This window comes from Bipolaris oryzae (genome assembly GCF_000523455.1).
Source record: "Bipolaris oryzae ATCC 44560 unplaced genomic scaffold scaffold_252, whole genome shotgun sequence".
NCBI classification, from domain to species: Eukaryota; Fungi; Ascomycota; class Dothideomycetes; order Pleosporales; family Pleosporaceae; genus Bipolaris; species Bipolaris oryzae.
This window is the reverse complement of record NW_006911528.1, coordinates 1-22789: the sequence shown is the minus strand read 5'-3', so window position 1 is coordinate 22789 and position 22789 is coordinate 1. Positions and strand designations below refer to the sequence as shown.

The window sequence follows — 22789 nt, the reverse complement described above, 5'->3', positions numbered from 1 at the left end:
GTTGCAACCGTATGCAGGGTGAAGTTCCGATCGACAGGTGCTGAACGACCGTAGTGGAAGCCGTCGCTCTAAAGTTGATGTCTACTAGGGAAGATACTGCCTGGTACAGTAATGCTCAGACTAGCAAGAAAAATGTCGGATACACTCGGAAGCGGCGAATCCTGTTCTCAATACTCAAGGCAAACTACCGTAAACTTATCGCTAACAGCTTCTTTGTAATGCTGTACCGATGGCTATAACTGCTTGTACTCTTCACTGCATTTACAGCTAACACCTAACTAACATGGCTTCAAGCGATCAGAATACACTGTTCTCTGAACATCGGACGTTATTTCCATCTTTAAACGCAATGTTAGCCACAGAGTCATCCACAAATTTTAATCCTCGTTTACCGCCTATTCCAGAACAAGGCTGGGATTTCAATTGGGAAAATGATACGTTCCCCCTCGCAGATCCTTACGAAGGCTTTGAGCAAACCACGACTGCTATTAGGTCTGCTGCGAACAATAAACCACTGCTCCAAACAAATGAGGAGCTGACCAAGTTGCAAAACGAGGTGTTGCAGTTGCGTCGCGATATCTCAGAGCTGAGTGAAATGGTTCGCAAGCGGCTAGGGGAAATAGAAGCGAGCGTACAAGGAGCTCAACGCTATGTCAATAATTTAGTACCGTGGTCGATGGAAGTTCATGAAAAGTATTCACAACTATTAGCGATAGCAATGAAGCAGGAAGACCGAGCTGGGGATAAAGTTGTATAGCACGCTTGAGAGGATAGATTTTGTAAATCTTATGTTGTATTTCTGACAAGCTATTCTCTATAAATGCATGTTCAAATAACAATATGTATACATTGTAAAAGATCGTACTTCATGATTCATTGAGCGCATCGACAGCAGAAAGCCATCGAACTTAAAAGCGACATAAACAAAGGTAGACTAAGAAAACCCTGTCCGTTTACGGCGTGCTTGTTCGTACCGCCTTCTTTCAGCAATGCTGTCTTTGAGAAATTGACCACAGTCTTTAGCATCTGCTCGCTTCAGTCGCAATCTCGATAATGTCTCTAGCAGACGTTGGATAAGAGATGGTATCATTTGTTAAGCCTCTATCGTTTAGCGTGAGCTTATAGGTCGAATGATTCAATAGATAATATAAATGTGCTCAGATAGCGCGTTCAAGTAGATGTGCTCACGAGAATTACTTATCTAAAAATCATGTAGTTATTCTATATCTTTATATCATTTCGTTTTTCTTACAGCTAAATCAAGGCGCAGTCTCTTAGAGGTTGTGTTTTTTGAAGGCATCGATTTTCTTCTTTTCCTGCTGGGCTTACATTGACAACGACTCATACCCATATAGTCCCCGATTTGATGATCTGATCTGCCAAACTCGGCGTCTAGCTGCTGAAGCCTGACAAATCGCGACATTGACTGTGGGAAGCCGCTGATTCTCGTTTGACTAGATTGATTAAACTGCAAGTAGACAGATGTGCTCTGGTCAGCATGGTACACCTTGAGGTTGACGGCCTTGCAATAATGACCACACATAGTACAAAGGCTGGAGTCGCCAATGTAGCCTAAGCTAGTACCTTCTTCCGTGATAAAGGAGGCATCTGGATATTCTTGCAGAATTCTCTCAATCAGCGAGCGTGTGTCCGGGCTACGACAGCGAATAGAACCAAAGCATACTAGCGATGTTCGATTCGCAGGAGGCTTTTGGTGGAGTTCAAAAAAGAATGCAGCAGCGAAAAGTGCCCTCGTGATGCTGGAGAAATCGTACGTATGAAGAAATGTCGCAGTTAAATCTTCTAGATCTGGTATCTTGCTAACATCATCTAGCGCTGGTTCTGTGCTAAGCTCTATGTTAACACGGAAGTATTTGTGCCGTTCCTCAAGAGGGACTCGATTTAGGTGATCCTCCCAGCCATCTTGAGCGTTCAACATGGCGTTGAAAAGGCGAAACAGGCGTGAGAAAAACCGGTCACGAAAACCCAATCTTCTAGAAACTCTCTGTGGTGACTCCGAGTCTCGAGCAAACCCTGTACCTATTGAGACAGCTAGGTCAGAATTGCTGTCCCAGATGGCTTTCGACTCCCATTCTGCGGGACCAATAGGATTGTTATGCTTTCCCGCACCACCATCCTGTAAAAACCCAATGCCCTGGATATATTTTGCTGGGAAGTAGGACGGGGCAGCTGATGTAGCCCTGGCTCTAGTTCATATCAGTACGAAAGCTTGAACAAAGAAACATGACCTACGCGTCGCATACCAGAGCCTCTTCTTCTATATGAGAAGCTCGATGGTGTTGGTAACCTATATTGATCTATCAGTCTTGTACCCGAATACAGGATACATCTTTTCACCTTGCCTTACTCCAACTCCATTATAATTAGAGAGGATGCAGAGTTTGGAATTAGATACGGTCATTGTGGTAACTGCTACTTTTGGACCTGATATACCTGTGCCTGATGTACTAGAGCCAAAAAAGGCAGTGTTCGATCCGAATACTTCTTTCACGCATGCTTCCATCTCAGCGGCTCCATAGAAGCTGTCTGTGAGCAATGAATACAAAACACCATATATATTCGCAAACAGGGGATTTCTAAGTAATAAACGAGGAGCGAAGACACGTTTCGATAGCTGCTTGAAGACGTTGATACATTCGTCTAGGTTCTGGCGTAAGAGAAACATGAGCACAATGAGGCCGCCTGCATCCTGTGATGAGTGATGTTTCTATTTGCAGATGTCGAGACGCAAAAGACACTTACCTGTACTCGTACCCAATGTCAAGTCAAACTCATCGTAGATAGGATAAGGTAGTTTTCGATACTGATCGAGTGCCTGTAGTATCTGTAGCGTGCATATTCCCCGAATACCACCTCCGTCAAGGACGAGCAGACGGCTTCCGGCGGTCGGTGGTTTCAAACGAACTATAAGCTCGCTTTTGGAATTGCATAATACACATTCTGAGATGCGGTATGAATATTCCATTTGTTGCCTTTTTAATCCAAACCTGATAGTGCAGAAATCACAAAGCGCGTGTCCACAGCGCAAGCTATGCTCAGGCTTACGGAAAAGGCAGCAAAGGCAGACTTGGGAGCTGTAGAGCCTATTCCAGTTGATGGGTATGTCCTGGATATTTTTCTTGTGCATTTGTACCGCCGTGAGCGCCTCTTGCTCAATTCTGCAACTGAATTGGCTAAAAGTCACTTTCAACTGTGCACATGAAGCCTCTGGCGAGAAATCTTGTTCGGACGGTAGCGACGAAACGACATCGTAACAGTGAGATTGATATAGCGACTCAAAAACCGAGGACGGTTCGAAGCCTGTTAGTTAGGATCATACCATCTCTGCTTAGCATAGAGTACTTACGATGCATACCTGGCGGAAGACTATCCAGCATAAGCGCAGTTGCAATGTGCTGCAAGGCTGCCTTCTTGCTTACAAAATTAGCAGAGCATAGTGCCAAAAATTTCCGTAGATTGGCCCAGAGATGTTTTTCTATTCGATTGCGTTGACGTGAAGCGATGATAAAGCTGAACGGTGTGTATGCACGTGTCGCAACATGCATCAATGCCAGCTCGAAGAAAGCATTGAGATGGTAGGCTGAGTAGAGTGTTTTGGAAGTCTCCCTACCTTTCCTTACCATATTCACACTAGAGTGAATTGCTTTCTTCAGAGTGAAAAACCTTGAAGAAGACAGGGTCTTGCGGCTTTCTTTCGGTAGTATCACGCGCTGTATGCTACTAAACATGGACAGGCTAAGGCTTCCCCTCCGTCTGTTCATGCGATTACTAACCAGGATAACCTGTGGCTTCCAGTCTTGTGATATACTACAATGATGTTCACATCTTTGTAAAAAATGAATTCCTTCCTCAGGGGTAGAGAAGTCGTCAAGGAAAAGACAAACAACGTCAATGAACAATATTAATAACTTGCCCACTATCATTTCCACGACAGTATTAGTCGGGGTTGCGGACGAATGCTCCGGCAGCCACCTGATTTTATGAAGCATATGTCCATTATGCTTTGGTAGTGGCTTCTTTTCGCTACAAGTTTTGTCGATATCCAGACTCGCAACTAGTAAAGGGTGATCATTGTTAGATGTCGAATTGTCTGCATCCAATTGTGCGATGCCGCGTGACCATGAGTGGGTACGTCCTTGTAGCAGCGCCCGGCGTGCGGCTTCTTTCTCACGCTTACCAATCAACAAGACTGTAGAAGGAAACTGGGCATGGGGGTCGCGAAAGTTAGCAGTGACTCGCTGTAAAGCACCCCCACACACTAAAAACCAATCAGTTCCAGTTTGAAAGCCGTACAGCCAATCTGAACAATTTTGTGACGGCATATGTACAAAAGGTGAAAGGAAGAGAATCTTCTTATTCGCAAAAACCTTGTCGGTGGCTACATAAATACATTTCTCAGATAAGCAAATTCTTGCAAGGCTCGCTTTTAAGAGGGTACCAGTGATGACACAATCATAAAGAAGCCAAAACCGCGCCAATACTCTGAGGAAGTCACAATATGAGTGCAAAGCTTGGAAAGTTCCGATACTATCTTGGGACTGCTAAAATACGTCTAGTAAATCTCTGTTATAAAACAACTGATTCAGATCCTGATGATTGTGTCGGGTGCTGCATATCTGATTTAGAACATAATCTACCCGCTTTGATTAGCTATCCTGACTATGAGAACTATTTGAACGAAGCGGGTATCACTACACATGTAGTGTATGCTGTCGGACGTTCGCCAAAGCTTGCTCTTCCGGACGGTGTTCAGTTACCATGCCTCCACGGCCAATTTCGACTAGAGACTGCGAAACGAGATACGTCCCAGAACCAAGAAGATTGGTGGCTTGTTGACCTCTATAACGAAGGTGAGAATATCATTGTTTTACCTTCAGTCGGCTGCTAAAAAGTAGATAGATGCACCCTCAGCTACATTGGTTCAGATTCGTCAATCTTACATGCGACACACGCCCCTATGTGATGGAGAGAAGTTCCTTCATATTCGATTTTATGAACGTAATAAGGACTACGAGATCGCTTCAAGGTGGAAGAGGTTACTTGGATCTAAGGTGAAGAGCCTCCATCAAGTTCTGCGTAATGACTGGCTTCGCGACTGTCTTGAGAAACTAGAGCCATTTCGCTCTCTATGGATGGACTTTCAGCTTGGATGTTTTCCATTGATTCTGAGCTGGCGATGCAGACAGGTATAACCCCCTTGAATTTAAAATGAGCCGGATCGTTTACTTCTCTAGGAAATTGAATATTACCTAAACCAGATGTATGACATCTGGCATAAAATTACCAATGGCGACACCTACCTCTGTGATGAATACACTATCGAGAAGCTCGGGGGTCTTGCGCCTGTATGGAGTTCTCATGATCGCTCGGCAATCGAAACCTTGTTCGCCACATATCAAGTCTTCCCTCGTGCACATGATTCTACTGTACGAGCTCAAATTCTTCAAAGAGTACTTGCTGTCGAAGGACTTGTTCTGAATTTCCAGACATTTTTCAAACACGTCAAGGTACTAGGAATGATTATGCTTCCTTTGAGAGAGTTGTTTCCAGCGCGTGAGCTATTCCCTCCAAGAGATGATTTTAACCTAGTATCCAGACGTCTTCCTTCCGTAAGGGACATTCTAATTCAGCGTTGCTACAAGCAGCGTGAGCAAAATCAGCAACAACATTTATTGCAATACAGCGAAAATGAAGAGCGCTTATTCGAATGTAGCGACCCCGGAAAGTATGCGTATTGGCAACTATGTCTTTACCTTTTTCGCCACGCGAAAAGCCACTGGAATTCCTACAAAGAAGCAAAAAACCAGAGAGAATTATCAGAGCCTCCCGGATGGATCATTCGACTTGGCCACTTTGCACGTAGGCTTGGGTTTGAGTCTGCCGAAATCTCTTCTCTATGCAATCACGATCCAGATCTCTCACAGATTCGCTTGCACATGCTTCAAGAACGACCAAATCACTTGTTCTCTACGCCTGCAGACAAATTCGATGCAGAAGCTTATTCCCGTAAGACTGGCCAAGCAATCTTTAAGCCTCGCCCGCCTGCTCTGACTCCATTGATGACGACTGATAATGCGGCTACTCTACGGATGCCTAGAAATCACCCAGAGCTATTTCTCCCAACAATATGGACTGCTCTTACTCAAGAGCCAAGATATGCTTTGACAGAATACGGAATACTTGTGTTGATTTCCATGTCTTTCTTCGAGAAATTCGGGTCAAAATCTGCCCGCAGTAGTTACGAAGGCTTCCAACCGACCCGACCGACTGAACCAACCCCACCAAACCAATCGGCTCAATCGGCCCGAACACTATTGCGCTCTTCCTCTATATACTCAGTACCCGAATATCCTGATCATCTGGCTAAGCCCCATGGTAACCGCATCACGTTCTGGCATTTGCCACAAAGTCGAGATATGCGTCCCCAGGCTGAACACTTGTGTGATGCAACAAAAGAGGGCATTGAGAAAGTAGTAGCAGGTATTCGTGCGCATAGCCACGTGACCTTGTTTGCTCTTGTAGATAAAGCTGGAATACTTAAGGTTTGTATGCACTCGCAACTTTGGATTCGTCGCAGACAATCTAAGCAACCCAATAATATATACTACGTACATGACAAGGCGAACAGTAGGATTTGGATTTCGAAGCAGCTTGATAGTTAGTAGATCTAAATCGTATCGCATCAAAATGCCTTACATTAACCGAGGCGACGGCATACCTGCCTCCTTGAACAACTTTCCTGGTTCTAACCTTGGTAACATGTTGGATTGTCGCATCTATTAGGCCGAAATCTGCCCGTACCGCCACGGACAAGACTGTAAATTTTCACACTAAGTGTGGCACAGCATTTGTCACTTCAGGCACTACGTAATCCCAACTCTTAGCAAATCGCCACATGCACCATTGTGGCACAGCACTGATATGCAGGAACCAAGAGCCCATAAAATCGAGGTTGGCGTATATACGGCCCTCCAGGACCTCTTGCATCTTGGGCGATATGCACTCAGAGATAATTCCAGACACAATGGGAAAGACTAGGCAACGAGTGAAGCAAGCGTGCAACCGGTGCCGATATAAGAAAACAAAGGTAAGCGCCGTTATTGAAAAGGCAAATGAGTAGAAGGCTGACATTGCTGTTGTGTGATGGGGAGCGTGTCTGCAATAAATGCCGAGCGGACGATGCAGTATGTAGTTATATACAGGATGAGGACCACCAGCGGGATAAAACATCCCCGTGAGTGTGACCGGGAGTAAAGAAGCGTTTTTTCCTTCCAACTCACACCGTTCGTAGGGTAGCTCTCCTTGAGGCACAGATTAGACAGCTACAGGTAACAGTACAAACATTGTACGAATACATTCGGACTGGTCACAACTTGCCAATGCTGCCAGGACGGAGTCCGGGAAACGACCGTCCACTCTTGCACGACATCGTGGCACATGTTAATACGCTTTCTACGTACATGGAAAGAAGCTCCGAAGAGTTGCAGCACGAGGTTCCCTGGCTGAGCGCTGCATCCACTATGTCTCTGCCACAATCGCAGCCAGAAACCTCATCATTTCTGACCTTTGCTGCAACTGAGCCTCAGCTGGATACCTTCGTAGCCTCTTCTATGCAACTGGATCCGATGTTGACAGAGTACAACCTAGCACAAACGGACTATGAGTCTCTAGAAAGCAGGTTCGACCTACAAGAGTTTTGGTCGTTCGCGGATGCAAACCCAGCGCACGCGGCAAGTTTACGTCGATGGCTATAGATGCATAAAGCATGAAAAATGTAGTTCACAAGTATTCAGAATCGGGCTCTATGTATTTAGCTGATGATAATAACATTTAATTGCATTAATCTTTAGTGTCAAGCTTTCGTATTTCAGAACACCCCCTGCGGAGAATGCACGCCCTTACACCGTCCTGGCAGAAGTTACGGACTCGTCGTCTTCGAAATCGGAATGCCCACCAAGGAAATTGTTTATTGGTTCGCTGTAGGCTTCCATGTCCTCGAATTGAGTACTGCTGGGAGAAACGCACTCTGAGCCCAGGTCATCGATATCCAATAATTTTCTCGATGTCCGTCCGTCCTCTGCAATTTGGACATCTAGGCGTTTGATGTCATGATTTATGTCTAGCTTCCCAGCCTCTTGTGTGTGATCTTCTTCAGATTCCTGAGCATTTTCTATTGTATTGCGGACGTAATGGCTGATATCTGCAGTTGCCTCCTCGATTGCTCCACTAGCATTTAGTAGCTGTTCCCTCTGCAGATCTACAGCGCTCCTCAAACTTCGAAGTCGAGTATTGATGTCTTGTAGGCTGGGGTCCTCCTTGAGGATCCACACAGCTAAGTCGTTTTTCTCCTGTACAAGGAGAGTGTCGCTGGTACCTGGCGAACTCAACAGTGTGCTTGCCACTTCTGAGCGACAGGCTGCACCTCGCAGCATCAAATTTGCTGTATGATTCAGCAATCGTTATTATGCTTGTTGGAAGAAACAACGTACCTAACAGTATAACACAATCTGTGTCCTGACCGCCATCGGCCTGCTCGGTAGGCAATGGCCCAAATTGAAGGGGACGAACAAGAAACACATCTTGAAGTAGTTGGTGGTATTTAGTAGGGCCCAGAACCTTGGCTATGCGAAGAAGTGAAAGAAGTCTAGCTGTGGAGAGTGTCTCCGGTCTTAAGGTTTGTGTGATGAAGCTAAATGCTACGGTGTGGTGCACGCGCGACGTGGTGGGGATCTTATATCGTTGAATAGTATCAGCCATTCTCACCAGTGTTTCCAGCGATATGTGAGCTTGCGGTATGAATGAGCCATGAGCCGACTGGCAGATCAGGTGAAAGGCCACAGGATCTTCATCTGGAAGCTCGAGTCTCTTACGCAGCGTGCCATGTTGCGTGGTAAGAAGCTTCTGAAATTCAGGTGACGTTGCTAACATCACTGAGGAACAAATCAGAAACCGATATCCTTGGATCTGAACCTCGACGTCGCCTTTCTCGTACGGAATCATGCTGAGATCGGTTGCGGGGCCCATTGTATAGTAGGGTGGAGGAGTTGTTTATATACAACCCGTATTGCAACAGGTTATATAGTCAAGTGACCGAGAGTTCTAGTGTAGAAAACAAAATGCGTGGATCTCTCATACTAGACAACATGTGCTCTAGTTGGCAGTACCCATCTGTTCACGTCAATTTTCGTCGGGACGCTAATCGGTGGAAACGTATGCAGTTGCCTGGCTCTCTCGGATGCTGTCGCATTCTGTGGACCTTAGCTCTTCTGTAAAATGGAGGTCTGACATTCATTCGGTTATTTCCGTGGATTCGGCTGTACTATGACGCGGCAAATATTGCCTAGCGCCTACACTACTCATCCCAGCGCTTGCGACACCAATAGAAAAGAGGTCCAATTCTCCGAACCAACGCACAGCGGCAATTACGGCTATTTACACTCGTCTTCCGCTCGGACCGTTCATTCCGAGCCTCTAAACATTTGCAAGGATTCCTGGATTTGCGCGCGCCACAAGGCATGATTCAGGTACATACGAGGTGATTAAACATGAACGCACGATCTGTGCATGCGAAGCGGGGGATCGTCGCATAAAGGTCACATTTTGTATTCATACTGTCCAAAGGCAATATTTAACATTACTCGCTACTACACCCGTGCAAAATTCCTAATTCAAGTACACCTTGCCTGATGCAGTCATAACTGCGTCCGTATCGGATATTGTCACACTTTTTAGTTCATCTCTGAGCTGCAGCGCTCGAGCAGTGCTAATCCCATGATCATCGCTAGGGATGCGGATGACTGGAACTGACGTAAGGGCCTTATGGAGAAAGAGAGGCGACGGCATCGCCTTGTTGGCTAGATTCTTGTTAAGTGCCGTGGGGGAGAAGATTAGCAGCGGATTGAACGCTTTGCAAAGCAAGCGATGGTATACCATGGTTAGTCCCGTAGCAAGCGCCATAACACATGCCTGCCCAATACACTTAGCGTTGCCCTGTGAGTCTCGTACAAGAAGAAAGAGAGCAATAAGACACACTTGCATTAAATACAAGCCTACCAAAAGATGTTTGAGCGCTTTGGGATAGAAGAGGCCCCCGTGATCCCGCTTAGTAAGCAGGATACTTGAGTTGGAGTAGATGATCCAGAACAAGCTGATAACAAGAACCTGGAAAGGAATGATGACGGGTGAGATGATAGCATAGAGAAATCCTGGCTACTTCAGCATATGCTACTAGATGCGCTTTTGGAGCCTAAAACCTACCAATACAAGAGAGGTTCGTGAAAACAGGTACAAAAGTGCCCCACTGGATATCCTGGCCGCTTCTTCTTATCTTCATCTGAGTGACCGACTTGTCAAACATTGGGCCAAGTACAAATTTTCCTATCAAGCGATCGAATCTCAGCAAAGAATTTGCGCTGATCGAGAGTGCCTGCAGGAGAATATAGGACAAGAAGTAATTGCTTGCTTTTGGTAGATTCTTAGCCAGCGTCCCGGCCAGCGAGGCTCCGTGCATCATCTCGTTCGCGATAGCAGTAACTCCTGCGGACAACGAAACCACGAGGGTAACTTGGAGAAAGAGGTAATAAAAGTAATAGTCTTGCATCTTGAGGTCGATATGGCTCCTGGAAGAGATGCCCTGCTTTCGGACAAAATATTCTAGTGCGACGACAAATACTTTCGTGAAGACGGCCACTATTGCGGGGGGCAATACACCTTGAAGTAGACTAAGGAAGGACTCTGGAAGCTCGTTGATCCAGCTAAGCCAAGGCACCGCCTGAGTCATGTAGATGATCTGGGAAAGGAGCCCTGCCAGCGCTACTGGTATTACAAAAGCAGTCGCCATCGCCATAATAAGCGTGTTCGAAATTACAGTGCGTATAGTCCTGTCCCTCCAGGTGATGTTGACATTGCTCCATACCACGTCGTCTACCGATAAAGGCATTGTGCGAGGTGTCATATAACCTGAGCTGGTATGAATCACCGTTTGGCACGCCATATTAGCAGCCAGTGGGTTGGAGAAGGTAACAAAGGCGGACCGCAATAGCGGAAATTTCTCTGGTGCTGTACGATAAACGTTCATCTTCTCACTAGTGTTAAGAAGTTCTTCCTGATACACCATGCTAGTATCGACCGTTTCATGTTTGACCCAGGTCAATAGGTTCAAGAGGTTGCATAATCGGTAGCTCAGGTGCCTGGGCCTTTTAAGAAAGCTTAATTTCTTGCTTTTTTTCTGAACCCCTGCCCTGCAAGCTTTCCTTATCCAGGAAATCTCTTCAATTTCGAGGGCTCGAGCTAGGCGTTCCCGTTTTTCTGCTAACCGGGAAACTGGGCTGTAGTCACGATTGAAAGAAATTGAAGTAACTAGACTAGGGAAGACTTCGAGTTGAGATGTAAGTGCTTTTTCAGACATCCAATCGTCGGGTATAGATTCGATGAGTACTGTGCACAAAGCCGCGTATGGTGAGTGTTGCCGGGTTGCAACATAAAATTCAAACTCGCTCCAGATAACCCGGCAAACATGTCCGATAAAAAGCAAACCAAGGATGAGATGAGCCCAGTAACGATCTGCCTGGTCAAGACCGACGTTAGACCATCCTAATGCGTCGAGTCCGCTCACTCCAAGAACGGCAGTTTTTCCTTTAGTGTAGTTTAAAGGGATGAGGATAGGCGGTATAAGGATCGAGGCCGGAGTGAATATAAGAGCTAATGATCGTAGGTACCGGCGGAAAAAGTATCTATCAAGATGTTCCTTGCGGCAGTCAAATCGAACAAGATTGGTTGCAATGTGTTTTTTCCAGTTTCCAGATCTCCAGTTTAGATGATCTGGAACGGGAGTGCTGTGATGATTAGCGCTTGACACGATAGAATCCTGTGAGCTTACTAGAAATCGGGGAAGCGCTTGTGAATGACGAGAAATAGAAGAACTTCAAGTGTGAATATGAATGCAGAAAGGGAAACCGATGCGATAAAGGAGCTCAAAGAGATACCATGGAGCTGCTGGGCTTTCGCAAACGACTTTCCGAAGTTATCATCCATAATGGCTAGAGGTTTAATCCATCTGTAGCGACTTCTAGCATATGTCAGGTAGTAACAAAGACTCTTCGAACTGATATCTTTAAATAATACATCAAGATGATACATCCTAGAAACAGCTTAGCGTAACAAGCACGACACTTGAAAGTGCTCCTGCTTGTTACGCTAGGCTAGAAGAGGCTCTTATAGATAACAAGCACAATCTACGTAGCAAAGATCTCTAAACAACGCTGTCTTTCAACAATCTACTCTAGAAAAAGACTAGCGTAACAAGCAGGAGCACTTTCAAGTGTCGTGCTTGTTACGCTAAGCTGAAAAAGGCTATTGACAGAAAAAGCTAGCGTTGTCAGTTAATGAGTAGACACATCCGTTGCGGACCGCACTAGCGCAACGGAAGACGGGCTGTTGCTCTTGGTTGAAAATCCTTTTCTGATCAAGCATGCTTAATTACAGGATTCTTGCTGCTGACTTTGCTCAGAACATCCGCCTATTCAATTTGCTAACATGGTAACGCCAAACCGTTATTTGTCCTCAGCCTTAGAATTAATCAAGGTCTGTGCATCCCAATCAACGACATGCAATGGCTCGGTGGTCTAATTAGGTAAAGCGCTTTGCGGATAATTGGTTACAAGAAAGCGATGAGATCGAGTGCAATGATCTTGTAGCGCTGGTAGAGGCACTCGACTGCTTGAAGAAGGACGCTCAGCAGAAACTGTCCATTAGAAGAGCTAGCCAAGCGAGCATACAAATCCAATCACGTCCGGCAGGCATGGGTGGTGCTAATCAAGGGGTGCGAAGATCTTCTCGTCGCATCGCGTCCGCTCCTCAATCTACTTCAGCAGGCTCGTTGTTTGTCACTGAACACGAGACGGAGTCCGAATCCAGTGACGAAGGACATGATACACCGGCACCAATGCTCTATGAGGAAATTCATGATGAATACACAATGAGGAATGCTGCTACAGAAGTCCTTTCGAATGATCCGAGATTGGTAACCACTCAAAATGGGAGCCAAACGCAAGAGAGTCTTCTTATTGGGCAAGACCCATCCTCTCCTATGCTTTATACATCGAGGCTAGCTGGTGACAGCCCAGACGAGCGTATAGATGCACAGCCAGTGCGAGTCCTCAACGAAGTATCGAATTTCCAAGCTCATCACGCATCAAGTACCGCTGCCCCGGACCAAGTATTTGGAAATCCAGACTGTATCGAAAGTCGGCGAGGCCTCGAAATCCCACCTCATAGTTTGGTCGGTCAGCCACACGACGCACTAGATTCACCCATCTATGGATATGAATTTCCAGAGGATGCCACGGTAGATTTACCCACGCCACAGTTTTTCAATGAAGCATTTGAGGGCTGGTCTCCATATGGCGAGGTGCAGAGAGACATCGAAGGGGTCGCCGCGTACCCTGAAGAACAAGATTCAACCAGTCAAAATGGCACAGAAGACTTTGAAGACGACCCGACAGTTCAAAGCTATGTAAATCTCGCTTGTAGTTCGCGCTTTTGCCTTCCACATAAACCTGCAGAGGATTCAGATTACGTCGACGCTCGAGCAATCCTGTCACCCTTAGTGAAGGGGAGACCTCTTACATCAACACTCCTGCATGGTATACTGTATACGTTACTGCGCGGTCCGATTCTTATCATTGATTTCTGTTCTGATGCGTTCGGTCCGGAGCCAGTGGAAGAAAGTACATGCACCGATTTCGTAGCAATCGTACCCCGGGATGAAGACACTTCGCCTCTGCTGGTGCTAGGGCTCGTGACCAGCAAAACACTGTTCATTCTTGATCGAAAAACAGCGGATTTATCATCCCTTGGGATTCCATGGTTGATACGCCCTGAATGGAGTACGGAGCATATTGATGTAAGCCGATCATCCACCCGACTACCAACTCTGACTGACCTTCTTCAGCCTCGAAGCATCGAGCCGCATGTGGAAAGCACTCTGCTATCAGTTTGGATAGCAGAAACCTACTTTCAGAATCAGACTCTTCAGAATGTGCCAACCTCCCGTGATTTACGCCTACGTTTTCTAGCGGAGTTATTAGCGCCCTATCAACGCGATTCTGTGCTTGAAAAGTGTGGCATCCCCAGTAAGCTTACAGGATCTGAACAAGTCGATATCCGGTGGAAATCAGCTCGCCTAGAGACGCAAGTACAAACTAGTGAGGTCCCTGTACAAAATCTGGAGAACTTTGAGCTTGAAGTGTTAGAGCAAGCACTTGGTGTAAAGCCTTCTGAAATCAGTCGCGGACGTTGTCTGCGGATTTTGCAATGTGTGAACGAAATTGGATCTCCTCACATTCTCGAATCATTGAAACTGGCCTGCACTAGGAAAGATGGAAACCAAACATATCAAGCTACAGAGCAACCCATTTTCGATAAACTGTTTCGCATCCATATTTACTTGGACAGGCAAGAAAGCCAAAGCCATATTCTCGTTGCCAGAAACCGATATATCAAATATTGCTATTTTGAGACATATCTGCGTGCAGTCAAAGCGTTGCAAGAGGAGAAGCATAACAGTACCCAAGAGAGGCGAAGAGTCTTGGCCCGAAAACGGACGGCCAGCTTTAAACAGGGTATCTCTCAGACACTGCCCCTCACGCCACATACGGAAGAAATCCATCGAGTTTACGAAAATCTCAGTCCATTAGAGAGAAAAAGGCGGGCTCCTGATATGGTGAAAGACGAGATTTTGAACAAGATTGTGAAGGCATGCGGCGGGAATGAAAAGCGAATTCGACGCAACATTAACAAATACATCAAGGAGGGGAGAGTGTTGCACAATATACTGCACGGTAGAAGATCTTTAGACCCAGGTTTGCTAATTCTATTTCCAAGCTTTGGGTGCGATCTCCCGTCCTTGAGTATGGCTAAATTTGGATTAGAGCTTGAAGAGCTTGAGGAGAAGGCTCTTAGTAAGCCTATTCAACTGAAAGAGTATGATGCACATCTCTATAGAATCAAACTTTTACTAACTCCGGTGAACAGTATAGATGAACTAACTCTAGTAGAGGCAGCTTGGTTTAGCGAGGTGTTACAAGCTAGACCTGAGCTGCTAGAGCCGGTACCAAAGACTGTCCTTGATCTCATCTCGAATACCCTAACCTACGATCTTGATCTCCAGGGCCGTGATCCAGACAGGTTTTGGAATAAACCACTTCGATTTTTTATGTAGTATAGTTAATGCAATTTCATACAAAATTAGTTTAGTGTGCTTTCTAAGTAGTTGAGTGTAATCATGCTTACTAAATGAATCAGCTAGCTACTTAGTATCTCACCTTATATAGTTTCCTTGCTCGTAACTCTGACACATCTTCTTGCCGGGTAGAACTCTCTTCCACATTTTCATCACTATACCATTATCCAAGCGACGAAATGAAGACTGAACCTGGGAGCAATACAAGCAACAAAGATGCATGGCCTTGTTTAGGTGCTATCAGCATTAACCTCCTGAACATACTTGTATTCTGGGAAAGTTCGTGGCTTTCAGCACACGAGTACCATGCACTCCGTCAAGATGGGCATCAGGGATGGCTCGTTCACGCCCGAGGCGAAGACCAGCTACTTATTTCTTGGGAGCCGACAATAGAGAAGAAGTCAATTCAACTATCACCTCAAGATCTTCTCTATGAGTTCTCTGTAGAAGTCCGAAAAGATCGACCTGGTTTGCTTGGATACGTCGCGACTAAGTCCTTACGTGTTTCTCCAGATGCAGGTGTCCGTCGTCCGGCGTTTCTAGCATACTGGAAAGTCGCCCGAATGACCAAGGGACTCTTTTATTATTTACAGCAAGTTTATTCAAGCCATCGAGGCTACATTATACACGAGGAGTCAGGCAAAGTGTGGGTGCAGTGGGAACCTACATGGGTGTTTGACGAAAACTTGAATGAAAGTAAGAAAGAGCAGCTCTTGCAGATATCTCATGATCCTGAAGCCATATTGCATCGCTTCCACAAGGCGATTGTTCATCATTCCATGCGCTCAGTAGTAGAAAGGCGGATTACTAAGTGAATGTTGAATTGAAAGAAGTAAAATATGCTTTATGACTAAGTTTACCTTTGCGTGTTTATATCTGTTATGAATGCCATTTTCAGGAAAACTATAGTGTCTATGTAACTATCAGATTGCTTTAGATAGCAAATGTAACTGCGTAAGCAGTGTCGGTCGGAGGCTAGGGATCTATAATTGTATTGCTATATGTTGTCGTGTCATGATGTATTTTTTATTTTACAGGAGCTCTCAGCTTAGAGGTAAGTGCACTTGCCCACCGGGCAGTGCCTGCTACAATAGAATATCATGTGACTCTAGTCACGTGGTTACAGCAGATGATGCACAAACTGAATAACATCCATATGTCTATCGAAAACCTATCTAGCAGTCAAATCTACCGAGCCAAGCAACATTCTACGCACAGATTCTCCAGTGACAATATGTGGCGAGATACCTGTAGGCAGGTCAACACAGTTACAAATGCTTGTGTTGCTATTGCTGCGGTAGCTTAACCTGCGCCAGGTACTGCCATCCCCTGTGTTGGGCAAAATTGCAAAACAAATACCACGCGAATCTAGGCTCTGTAGCCTTTTTCTCTTCTTACTGGCGTGAATGGTGTTGTGAACTCCAATATTTGCCTCTAACAGAAGATCGACGTGAGCTTGCAGTACCGTGCCCTTAACGACGACAATATCGATCTTGGAGTCAATTCCGCCTCTCAAGGACTTTTTAGCATCTGTGAAAGCCTGGAGTACAACATTAGTCAAGCCGATACCCGTACCAGCATCATACGATGTTCTCATCAGGCTTTCGTAATTGTGAACCGCGAAATCAAGCGGAACAGGCTCCATATACTGTGGAAGCAAGTATCTCGCTTTTTGAATGATTCTTTCCTTCAGGGCGTTGTTAGAAGATTCCTCTACCAGACTATAATTACTATAGGCATCTTCAATGGTCTTGGTCATCTCTTCAGTGACACTTCTTCTGTTCTTGCCTGCTTGAGGCTCTTGTGAGGGTATGTTGTTGTTTTGAAAGCAGAGCTTGCCTTCAGCCGGGATGAGGTTGAAGCGATAGCCTTCGCGCGTTTGCTGGAAAGCACTCTGCCAGTCGGAGTTTTCAAGATGCAGGCTTTTCGTTTGCGCTAGGTATTCAGTCCACAGCTGTAAACCTTGATGGAGAGTCTCAATCCTGGCTAACTTCAAAAGAGCTTCCGTGTCTCTAGTCGGGTAACGGAGTGGCCGATTTGGGAAGATTACAGAAACACCTCTCGGTCTGATCCGGTCAAAAACGAATTTTAACACAACCAAGAGTTCAAGTTGCAGTTTCCAGTAGTCAGGAAGATCTTCATGCAAGAAAATTTGGAATGATCTCTCGACCACTTGAGCCTGAAACTGTCCGTCGTTGACCAAGTCCCATAGAGATTCCTTGGTCTGTTCTTGTGCTGTTACTGGAAGCTGGATGCGGAATGGCGTATTGCTAATCGATTCATCCTTTTTAGAAGGTAATTTGGAGCTGCTATGTCCCATCCTTGAAAAAAAACGAATAGAAGATGGATGATTGTTTCTAAGAAGCGCATCACTATGACTCTTAGGGCCTTTTAGCTGAGATGCAATCCACGTGATGTACTCATTACCTTCCTCTTATGAAATCGCACACGTCACTCGACCACTTATGCGGCCCGTGCTCTTGCACAAGCTGTTCTTTGCATGACTGAGAGCATAGTATAAAACAGGAGGCATTGCCTAACATTAGATACAAGCACAGCCCGAAAAGCCCCTCGAATTTAGTTTGAACTTTTAGGATGCAAATCAGATCTGCCTGGGCCTTTTTACCAATTGCAGCGGTTCGTCCGCATGTCTTTGTGGGCGAACCTGCGCCCTTTTATTGGGATCCACAAGTTGCAAAGCTGATTATGCCATTGAATGGTGATCCAAACTATCAGGGTGCAGATTGGGGTCAACAACCCTTTCCTTGCAAAGGTCACCATAGAAATGTGACTCGCAACGAAACCCATGCAACTTGGCATACTTGAAGTAGGGTAACGTTCTGGTATGTCACCTCAAATCTGGATATTCCTAGGCAGTGGCTTACGGCATACTTATAGGATTTACGATTCTACCAACACAACTGGCGCGAGCATGCACGATCCGGGTGCAGCTCATTCAGGAGGCTCTTGCCAGGCATCTTTTTCGTATGATAATGGAGAAACCTGGATTGTTGTTCAAAGCTGGGAAGGAAACTGCTTGCGCGTACGTAAGGGCCAAGAAGGGCAACTTACAAATTCCTACGACATGGATCAAAGCTACTCTTTCGACATTCCTACTTCCTTGCCAGGGGCAGATGTGGTTATCTTTGCATGGTGGGTCAGAAAATGCCATTACAATGCACTGCTGACTCAATAGGACTTGGCTAAATTCATCTGGTAATCGAGAGTTCTATATGTCATGCTCGCCTGTTCAGTTGATAGCAGCAAAATCCTTGACCAAGATTCCATCTGGCTATCCTATGTATATTGCCAACCTTCAGGAAAATCCAGAAACACCAGATTCACAGCATCCAATCTGGTCTCGATGCTATGTTCCGCAAAACGTGTGGATTCGCTACCCTCCACGTTACAAAGGCATTAATCCACCAATCGTAGCCGATCTGCTTCCAGATAACAGCCAAATCCGCTATCTAGACCTTGGAGACGATGGAGGATTATGCGGCTCAGACAATAAAGAAAGGGTTAGAGCTCTTGCACTCCAATCTAATTAGAGCATCTTTAAAGTTCCGCTACTTGAGCACGTGCAAGCCAGCTTTGAGTAAGATAAATACTTTATTAGTTTAGATAGCTATTTCATCTGGATTATTGATATTCCATAACATGATGCATTTGACTGCCCTGCTCGCTTCGTTGAATGTGTTAGCTGCTATACCGTCGACTAAGGTATTGAAGTAAGTGCCACTTGCCATATTGTGTTAGTTCTATGCCTTCTAGTTAGTCTCAAAAAAGTCTATTAGTTGTCTCAGCTACATACTGCGCTATTGTTTTTCTGTGAAACTACCTGGCAGGAGCCTCGCCTAAGCAGGCCATCCATGAAGCAATATTATCGGGAGGCTAACAACAAGTGGTGTTCCTGAAAGCGATCCACCCTATGTAATAGTTATAGCACTGACTATTCGACTTAGCACGGACCCACCCCTTACGTACGGACGTCCGAGGTAAGCAACCATCTCAAGCTTTGCGTTAGCCATCATATTCGTACAAAACCACTTGGGTGGGCCCAAAATTTGTACATTTGTGCGAATATATTAATAGAATCTCTAATCATGCTGTGTAACACATATTAACCATCCTGGCAACGTCGCACATGTTGCTGTTGTGGGGTTTAGCACTGACTTTGTGAATATAGAAGAACACTAAGATAGATCAGATAACTACAGGTGGTTTACGGTACGCAACTAACGCAGTTGCAACGAAAGCGTGTACTATAACGCTTAGCCGTTAGCGAACATGCGATAAGCCGCCTCTGATGCTGAGCCTTATATAGCCCGTGCTTCACTAAAGATTTAGGTAGCAGCTTATCTATATATCTCCCAGGTCCCGAACCTTTCTATATAGTCCACTCGTTAAATTAGCTAACTAAACCACACGTAATGTCTAACAGAGTCCAGTCTTTCATCCTACGCTAAATAGAAGAATCTAAAGGAGTTTACCCTTTTTTAAAAATATAAGTAGGAAGCGGCTTATTTAGCGTGAGTGTGGATACACACAGCTTAGTAACGCATATATTATTAGCACCCTTAGAATGAGTTCTAGAATAATAATATTTAGTTAGCTTTATTCTGTAACCGTCCTAGAGTCGATTCGTGGGTGTCGTAACGTATATGACCTAGGGCTAGATAGAACTGCATTTTTGACTACAAAAGGTTCCTTAACCACTTATGGAGATGGGCTTAAGGTTATATACTAAAAAGCTGTTCTAGCTAATATAGAATTTGGCGAAATAGGCTAGAATAAACAACTTGTATTCATAATATCATCGGTCGAAGGTCAAAAAGGTATAGCCGAGAGCGACCTCATAGAGGGTATACTAGGTTTGCAACCTCACTACGGTGCCGGATGTAAGTGCTCGTTCTTCACTATTTCCTCAGAACTCACGAGCATGGCTAATCTTGGCCAGTAATATGGGAATTTCTTACCTTCTGGGCAAAATTAGCACCTGCTCTCCCGAGGCCTGTATTTGTCGCCGACCTTAAATTCAATGGTATAGGAGAATATACATTTAGAACCATCCCTTCCAGACCTGAAGACGTTTAGTTTTGGGAAGGACTGGATAAAAATCGTTGGAGATTACTGATAACCAAATTCGCAATTGGCAAACAGCGAAGTAGACAAGAAGCATCAACAGCGAACTTTGGTGCTAGCTTGGATACTGCTTCCACTTCCCTATAGCTTCCATCTAACATTGTGCAGGCCTATTACTCGATAGTGCTAGGTTACATTTACCAAGATGGACTTTATCTCATTTCGCAGCGTCGAATGCTTCCTGATCTTTATTTGTATATTAGGGAAAGAAATTACGAAGTTAAAATCCTCAGTGCATTCTCTAAGCCTCAAGGACTGATTGATGATAAGTATTGTAAGTTTGGAGTGGTTTTTACCTTTAACTTATAAGGAAATAACTAATATCGCATTTAGATCCGGGAAGGCTCGAAGAAAGTTCGGAACCACATAGTGCTCTTCTGGGACACCCATTCTTCTTCGCTGCAAATATGATTTTAAAAGGCAATGATAGCCTCTTGGTTGGATTAGTAAGGAAGGACGCAGAAAAGCTAATAATAAGGTGGAGACTTTTCGTGAGAGTAATAGTTGCATTCAAGACGGCTCTTTCTGTTGCCTGCAATAATCTTGGTATGAGTGTCTGGTTAGAATATATGTGTTTGCTATTGTTGCTTATAAAATACCGTCAGTTTCAGAGTAGCCGAAATAATCACTCAAAGTGTTCTCTCACACTATGCTAAGTAGTTTACTAGAAAACGCTCGCCACTGGCGTAACCCTAACTTAGGGTCAAGCCGTAAGCGCAGCCCCAAGCTACTGTTCGTTTTGTGCTAGAGGTGCCTTGTCCGAATATTATAACACTAACGGTCGCGCTCAAGGCTTAGATTGTGGTTGACGAGCTTGGGCGTGGTCACTGCGTTGAGTTTGGTAGCAATATTCTTTCAACTGCGTAAGACTAACTAAGTACATAACGTACATCCCTTCGTAACGGAACAACCGCCGTAACGGACAAAATTACGGGTACTTTGACTTTGTAGCAACATCATAGCCTGCAATCATCGTAAAACTCATATTAGCCTACTAAGGTATATACTAGGGTTGATTCTGAGTCGATGCATGCCCGCCAATACAAAAATTACAATCATGTAGATACCTTCCCTTCCAGATGTGCGAAGACACCTGCTTCATCTCAATAATGCGCCTCACGAGTTATACGACCACCACCATCAGATCTATACGTCGCATCGCATCTATCGCTTCTGCATACGTCTAGGTATCCAATAGAATCGTCTAGGCCTGCTCGCCAGCGGTAGGGGCTGGTTGGTGGACGGATTCGTGCGTGATCGCCACACGACCTGGTACCTCTGTAATTATCGGATGCACCAATCAGCAGTGCTGACATAATCTCAATTGCTGAGCTAGCTGCATAGAGGTAGTCAAGCTTAAAACAGCAACTGACGCTCTAAGCTTACTAGATAGGCATCACAGTGATAATTCCGAGCAAAAACACGATAGATAGCGAGAAATCACTTTTTNGAATTATCGTCACGAATGACCAGATATACACCCGACCATGGCCGCAACCGCCTCTACAGGCCATTACATAATCAACTAGTTACATAGTTAGCATTATCCGTACTATAGAGGGGCCAAAGGCGTAAAGTCGTTCCACAGATATGCTGTCGCCTTGCTTACTTTAATATCTGCTGACCGTTGTAACTAAGTAACTTACTTGAACATGTGGGCTGTCAGTATCACTGCAATACTTATGTACGATCTCGGCTGTACCCTGGTCGAGAATGACGGGATTTTGGGATGGGCGGATACTGAGTGCGTTAGCAGCTAAAACCACTTGGGATGCTAGCTTCGCTCGTGAGCAATACCTGATCCGTTGACCTGTGCTGTAACTGGTATATATTTAGTCTTATGCTAGAGGTTTTTCTGCTCTATAGATCGTTTCTAGTATCTCGTAACAGCTGTAGTTATCAAGTTGTGGCAAGAAACACCTATCTTCTATCGACCCACGTGTATCTAAGCGATGTCTCTACCCAAGCAGCTTGCCCTTCTAGTGTCAGTAAGCCGCCCTCTATCGTGGGTAGTTGCTCCTGCAATATGGTTCTCAGGCCTGATTCATTCTGGAAAATATGAATTGGGTGTAGAGCAACTACTCTTTGGCACTGCGCTAACCTTACCCATCTGTCTTAGTATGTTAGCAACTGCCACCCCAAATCTCCTACCTCGTACTGTACTNACGCAAAAAGTTGCCTTTGGAGTAAATGATGTTTATGATTATACGTCAGATTCGCAAAATCGACGCAAGACCAGTCAATGGACGGACGGGACCGCTCTCGACCAGCATCATCACAGATATGTATTGCTAGCAGCTAAAATATCGACTGCGCTAGTCTTATTGATAACCTTTTCCTCATGGAGAAAGTCGTCAGAGCTCTTCAGTTGCATCGTCGCTG

The 22789-nt window shown here is 45.1% G+C and overlaps 11 protein-coding genes across 11 annotated transcripts; 7 read left to right on the top strand and 4 right to left on the bottom strand.

Annotated features, from left to right (window-relative positions):
• Positions 1-283: 283 nt before the first annotated feature.
• On the top strand, positions 284-757 carry COCMIDRAFT_30677 (uncharacterized protein; the record flags this gene model as incomplete). The annotated part of the gene is made up of 1 exon (XM_007694915.1): positions 284-757. One exon carries the CDS (start codon positions 284-286, stop codon positions 755-757), a length of 474 nt encoding a protein of 157 aa, XP_007693105.1.
• A 177-nt stretch (positions 758-934) lies between these two features.
• On the bottom strand, positions 935-4343 carry COCMIDRAFT_41281 (uncharacterized protein; the record flags this gene model as incomplete). The annotated part of the gene is made up of 5 exons (XM_007694914.1): positions 935-1026; positions 1348-2207; positions 2250-2275; positions 2369-2703; positions 3368-4343. 5 exons carry the CDS (start codon positions 4341-4343, stop codon positions 935-937), a joined length of 2289 nt encoding a protein of 762 aa, XP_007693104.1.
• Positions 4344-4727: 384 nt separating this feature from the next.
• Positions 4728-6683, top strand: COCMIDRAFT_41279 (uncharacterized protein; the record flags this gene model as incomplete). The annotated part of the gene is made up of 3 exons (XM_007694913.1): positions 4728-4766; positions 4917-5207; positions 5256-6683. The coding sequence occupies 3 exons, from the start codon at positions 4728-4730 to the stop codon at positions 6681-6683; spliced, it is 1758 nt and encodes a 585-aa protein (XP_007693103.1).
• A 362-nt stretch (positions 6684-7045) lies between these two features.
• COCMIDRAFT_108956 (uncharacterized protein) lies at positions 7046-7775 on the top strand (the record flags this gene model as incomplete). The annotated part of the gene is made up of 3 exons (XM_007694912.1): positions 7046-7117; positions 7173-7255; positions 7313-7775. 3 exons carry the CDS (start codon positions 7046-7048, stop codon positions 7773-7775), a joined length of 618 nt encoding a protein of 205 aa, XP_007693102.1.
• A 144-nt stretch (positions 7776-7919) lies between these two features.
• On the bottom strand, positions 7920-9021 carry COCMIDRAFT_41277 (uncharacterized protein; the record flags this gene model as incomplete). Its single annotated transcript, XM_007694911.1, has 2 exons — positions 7920-8461; positions 8511-9021. The coding sequence occupies 2 exons, from the start codon at positions 9019-9021 to the stop codon at positions 7920-7922; spliced, it is 1053 nt and encodes a 350-aa protein (XP_007693101.1).
• Positions 9022-9684: 663 nt separating this feature from the next.
• On the bottom strand, positions 9685-12054 carry COCMIDRAFT_41276 (uncharacterized protein; the record flags this gene model as incomplete). Its single annotated transcript, XM_007694910.1, has 3 exons — positions 9685-10138; positions 10275-11855; positions 11900-12054. The coding sequence occupies 3 exons, from the start codon at positions 12052-12054 to the stop codon at positions 9685-9687; spliced, it is 2190 nt and encodes a 729-aa protein (XP_007693100.1).
• Positions 12055-12555: 501 nt separating this feature from the next.
• COCMIDRAFT_41275 (uncharacterized protein) lies at positions 12556-16077 on the top strand (the record flags this gene model as incomplete). Its single annotated transcript, XM_007694909.1, has 5 exons — positions 12556-12603; positions 12653-13895; positions 14199-14981; positions 15075-15207; positions 15435-16077. 5 exons carry the CDS (start codon positions 12556-12558, stop codon positions 16075-16077), a joined length of 2850 nt encoding a protein of 949 aa, XP_007693099.1.
• Positions 16078-16433: 356 nt separating this feature from the next.
• Positions 16434-17021, bottom strand: COCMIDRAFT_41274 (uncharacterized protein; the record flags this gene model as incomplete). Its single annotated transcript, XM_007694908.1, has 1 exon — positions 16434-17021. The coding sequence occupies one exon, from the start codon at positions 17019-17021 to the stop codon at positions 16434-16436; it is 588 nt and encodes a 195-aa protein (XP_007693098.1).
• A 1086-nt stretch (positions 17022-18107) lies between these two features.
• Positions 18108-18813, top strand: COCMIDRAFT_30669 (lytic polysaccharide monooxygenase; the record flags this gene model as incomplete). Its single annotated transcript, XM_007694907.1, has 2 exons — positions 18108-18415; positions 18459-18813. 2 exons carry the CDS (start codon positions 18108-18110, stop codon positions 18811-18813), a joined length of 663 nt encoding a protein of 220 aa, XP_007693097.1.
• An 882-nt stretch (positions 18814-19695) lies between these two features.
• COCMIDRAFT_41272 (uncharacterized protein) lies at positions 19696-20948 on the top strand (the record flags this gene model as incomplete). The annotated part of the gene is made up of 7 exons (XM_007694906.1): positions 19696-19707; positions 19878-20000; positions 20055-20163; positions 20223-20353; positions 20495-20681; positions 20741-20853; positions 20886-20948. 7 exons carry the CDS (start codon positions 19696-19698, stop codon positions 20946-20948), a joined length of 738 nt encoding a protein of 245 aa, XP_007693096.1.
• Positions 20949-22359: 1411 nt separating this feature from the next.
• Positions 22360-22789, top strand: COCMIDRAFT_73298 (uncharacterized protein; the record flags this gene model as incomplete). Its single annotated transcript, XM_007694905.1, has 2 exons — positions 22360-22474; positions 22583-22789. Coding segments are annotated over 2 exons (322 nt in total), but the record flags the coding sequence as incomplete, so codon positions are not given.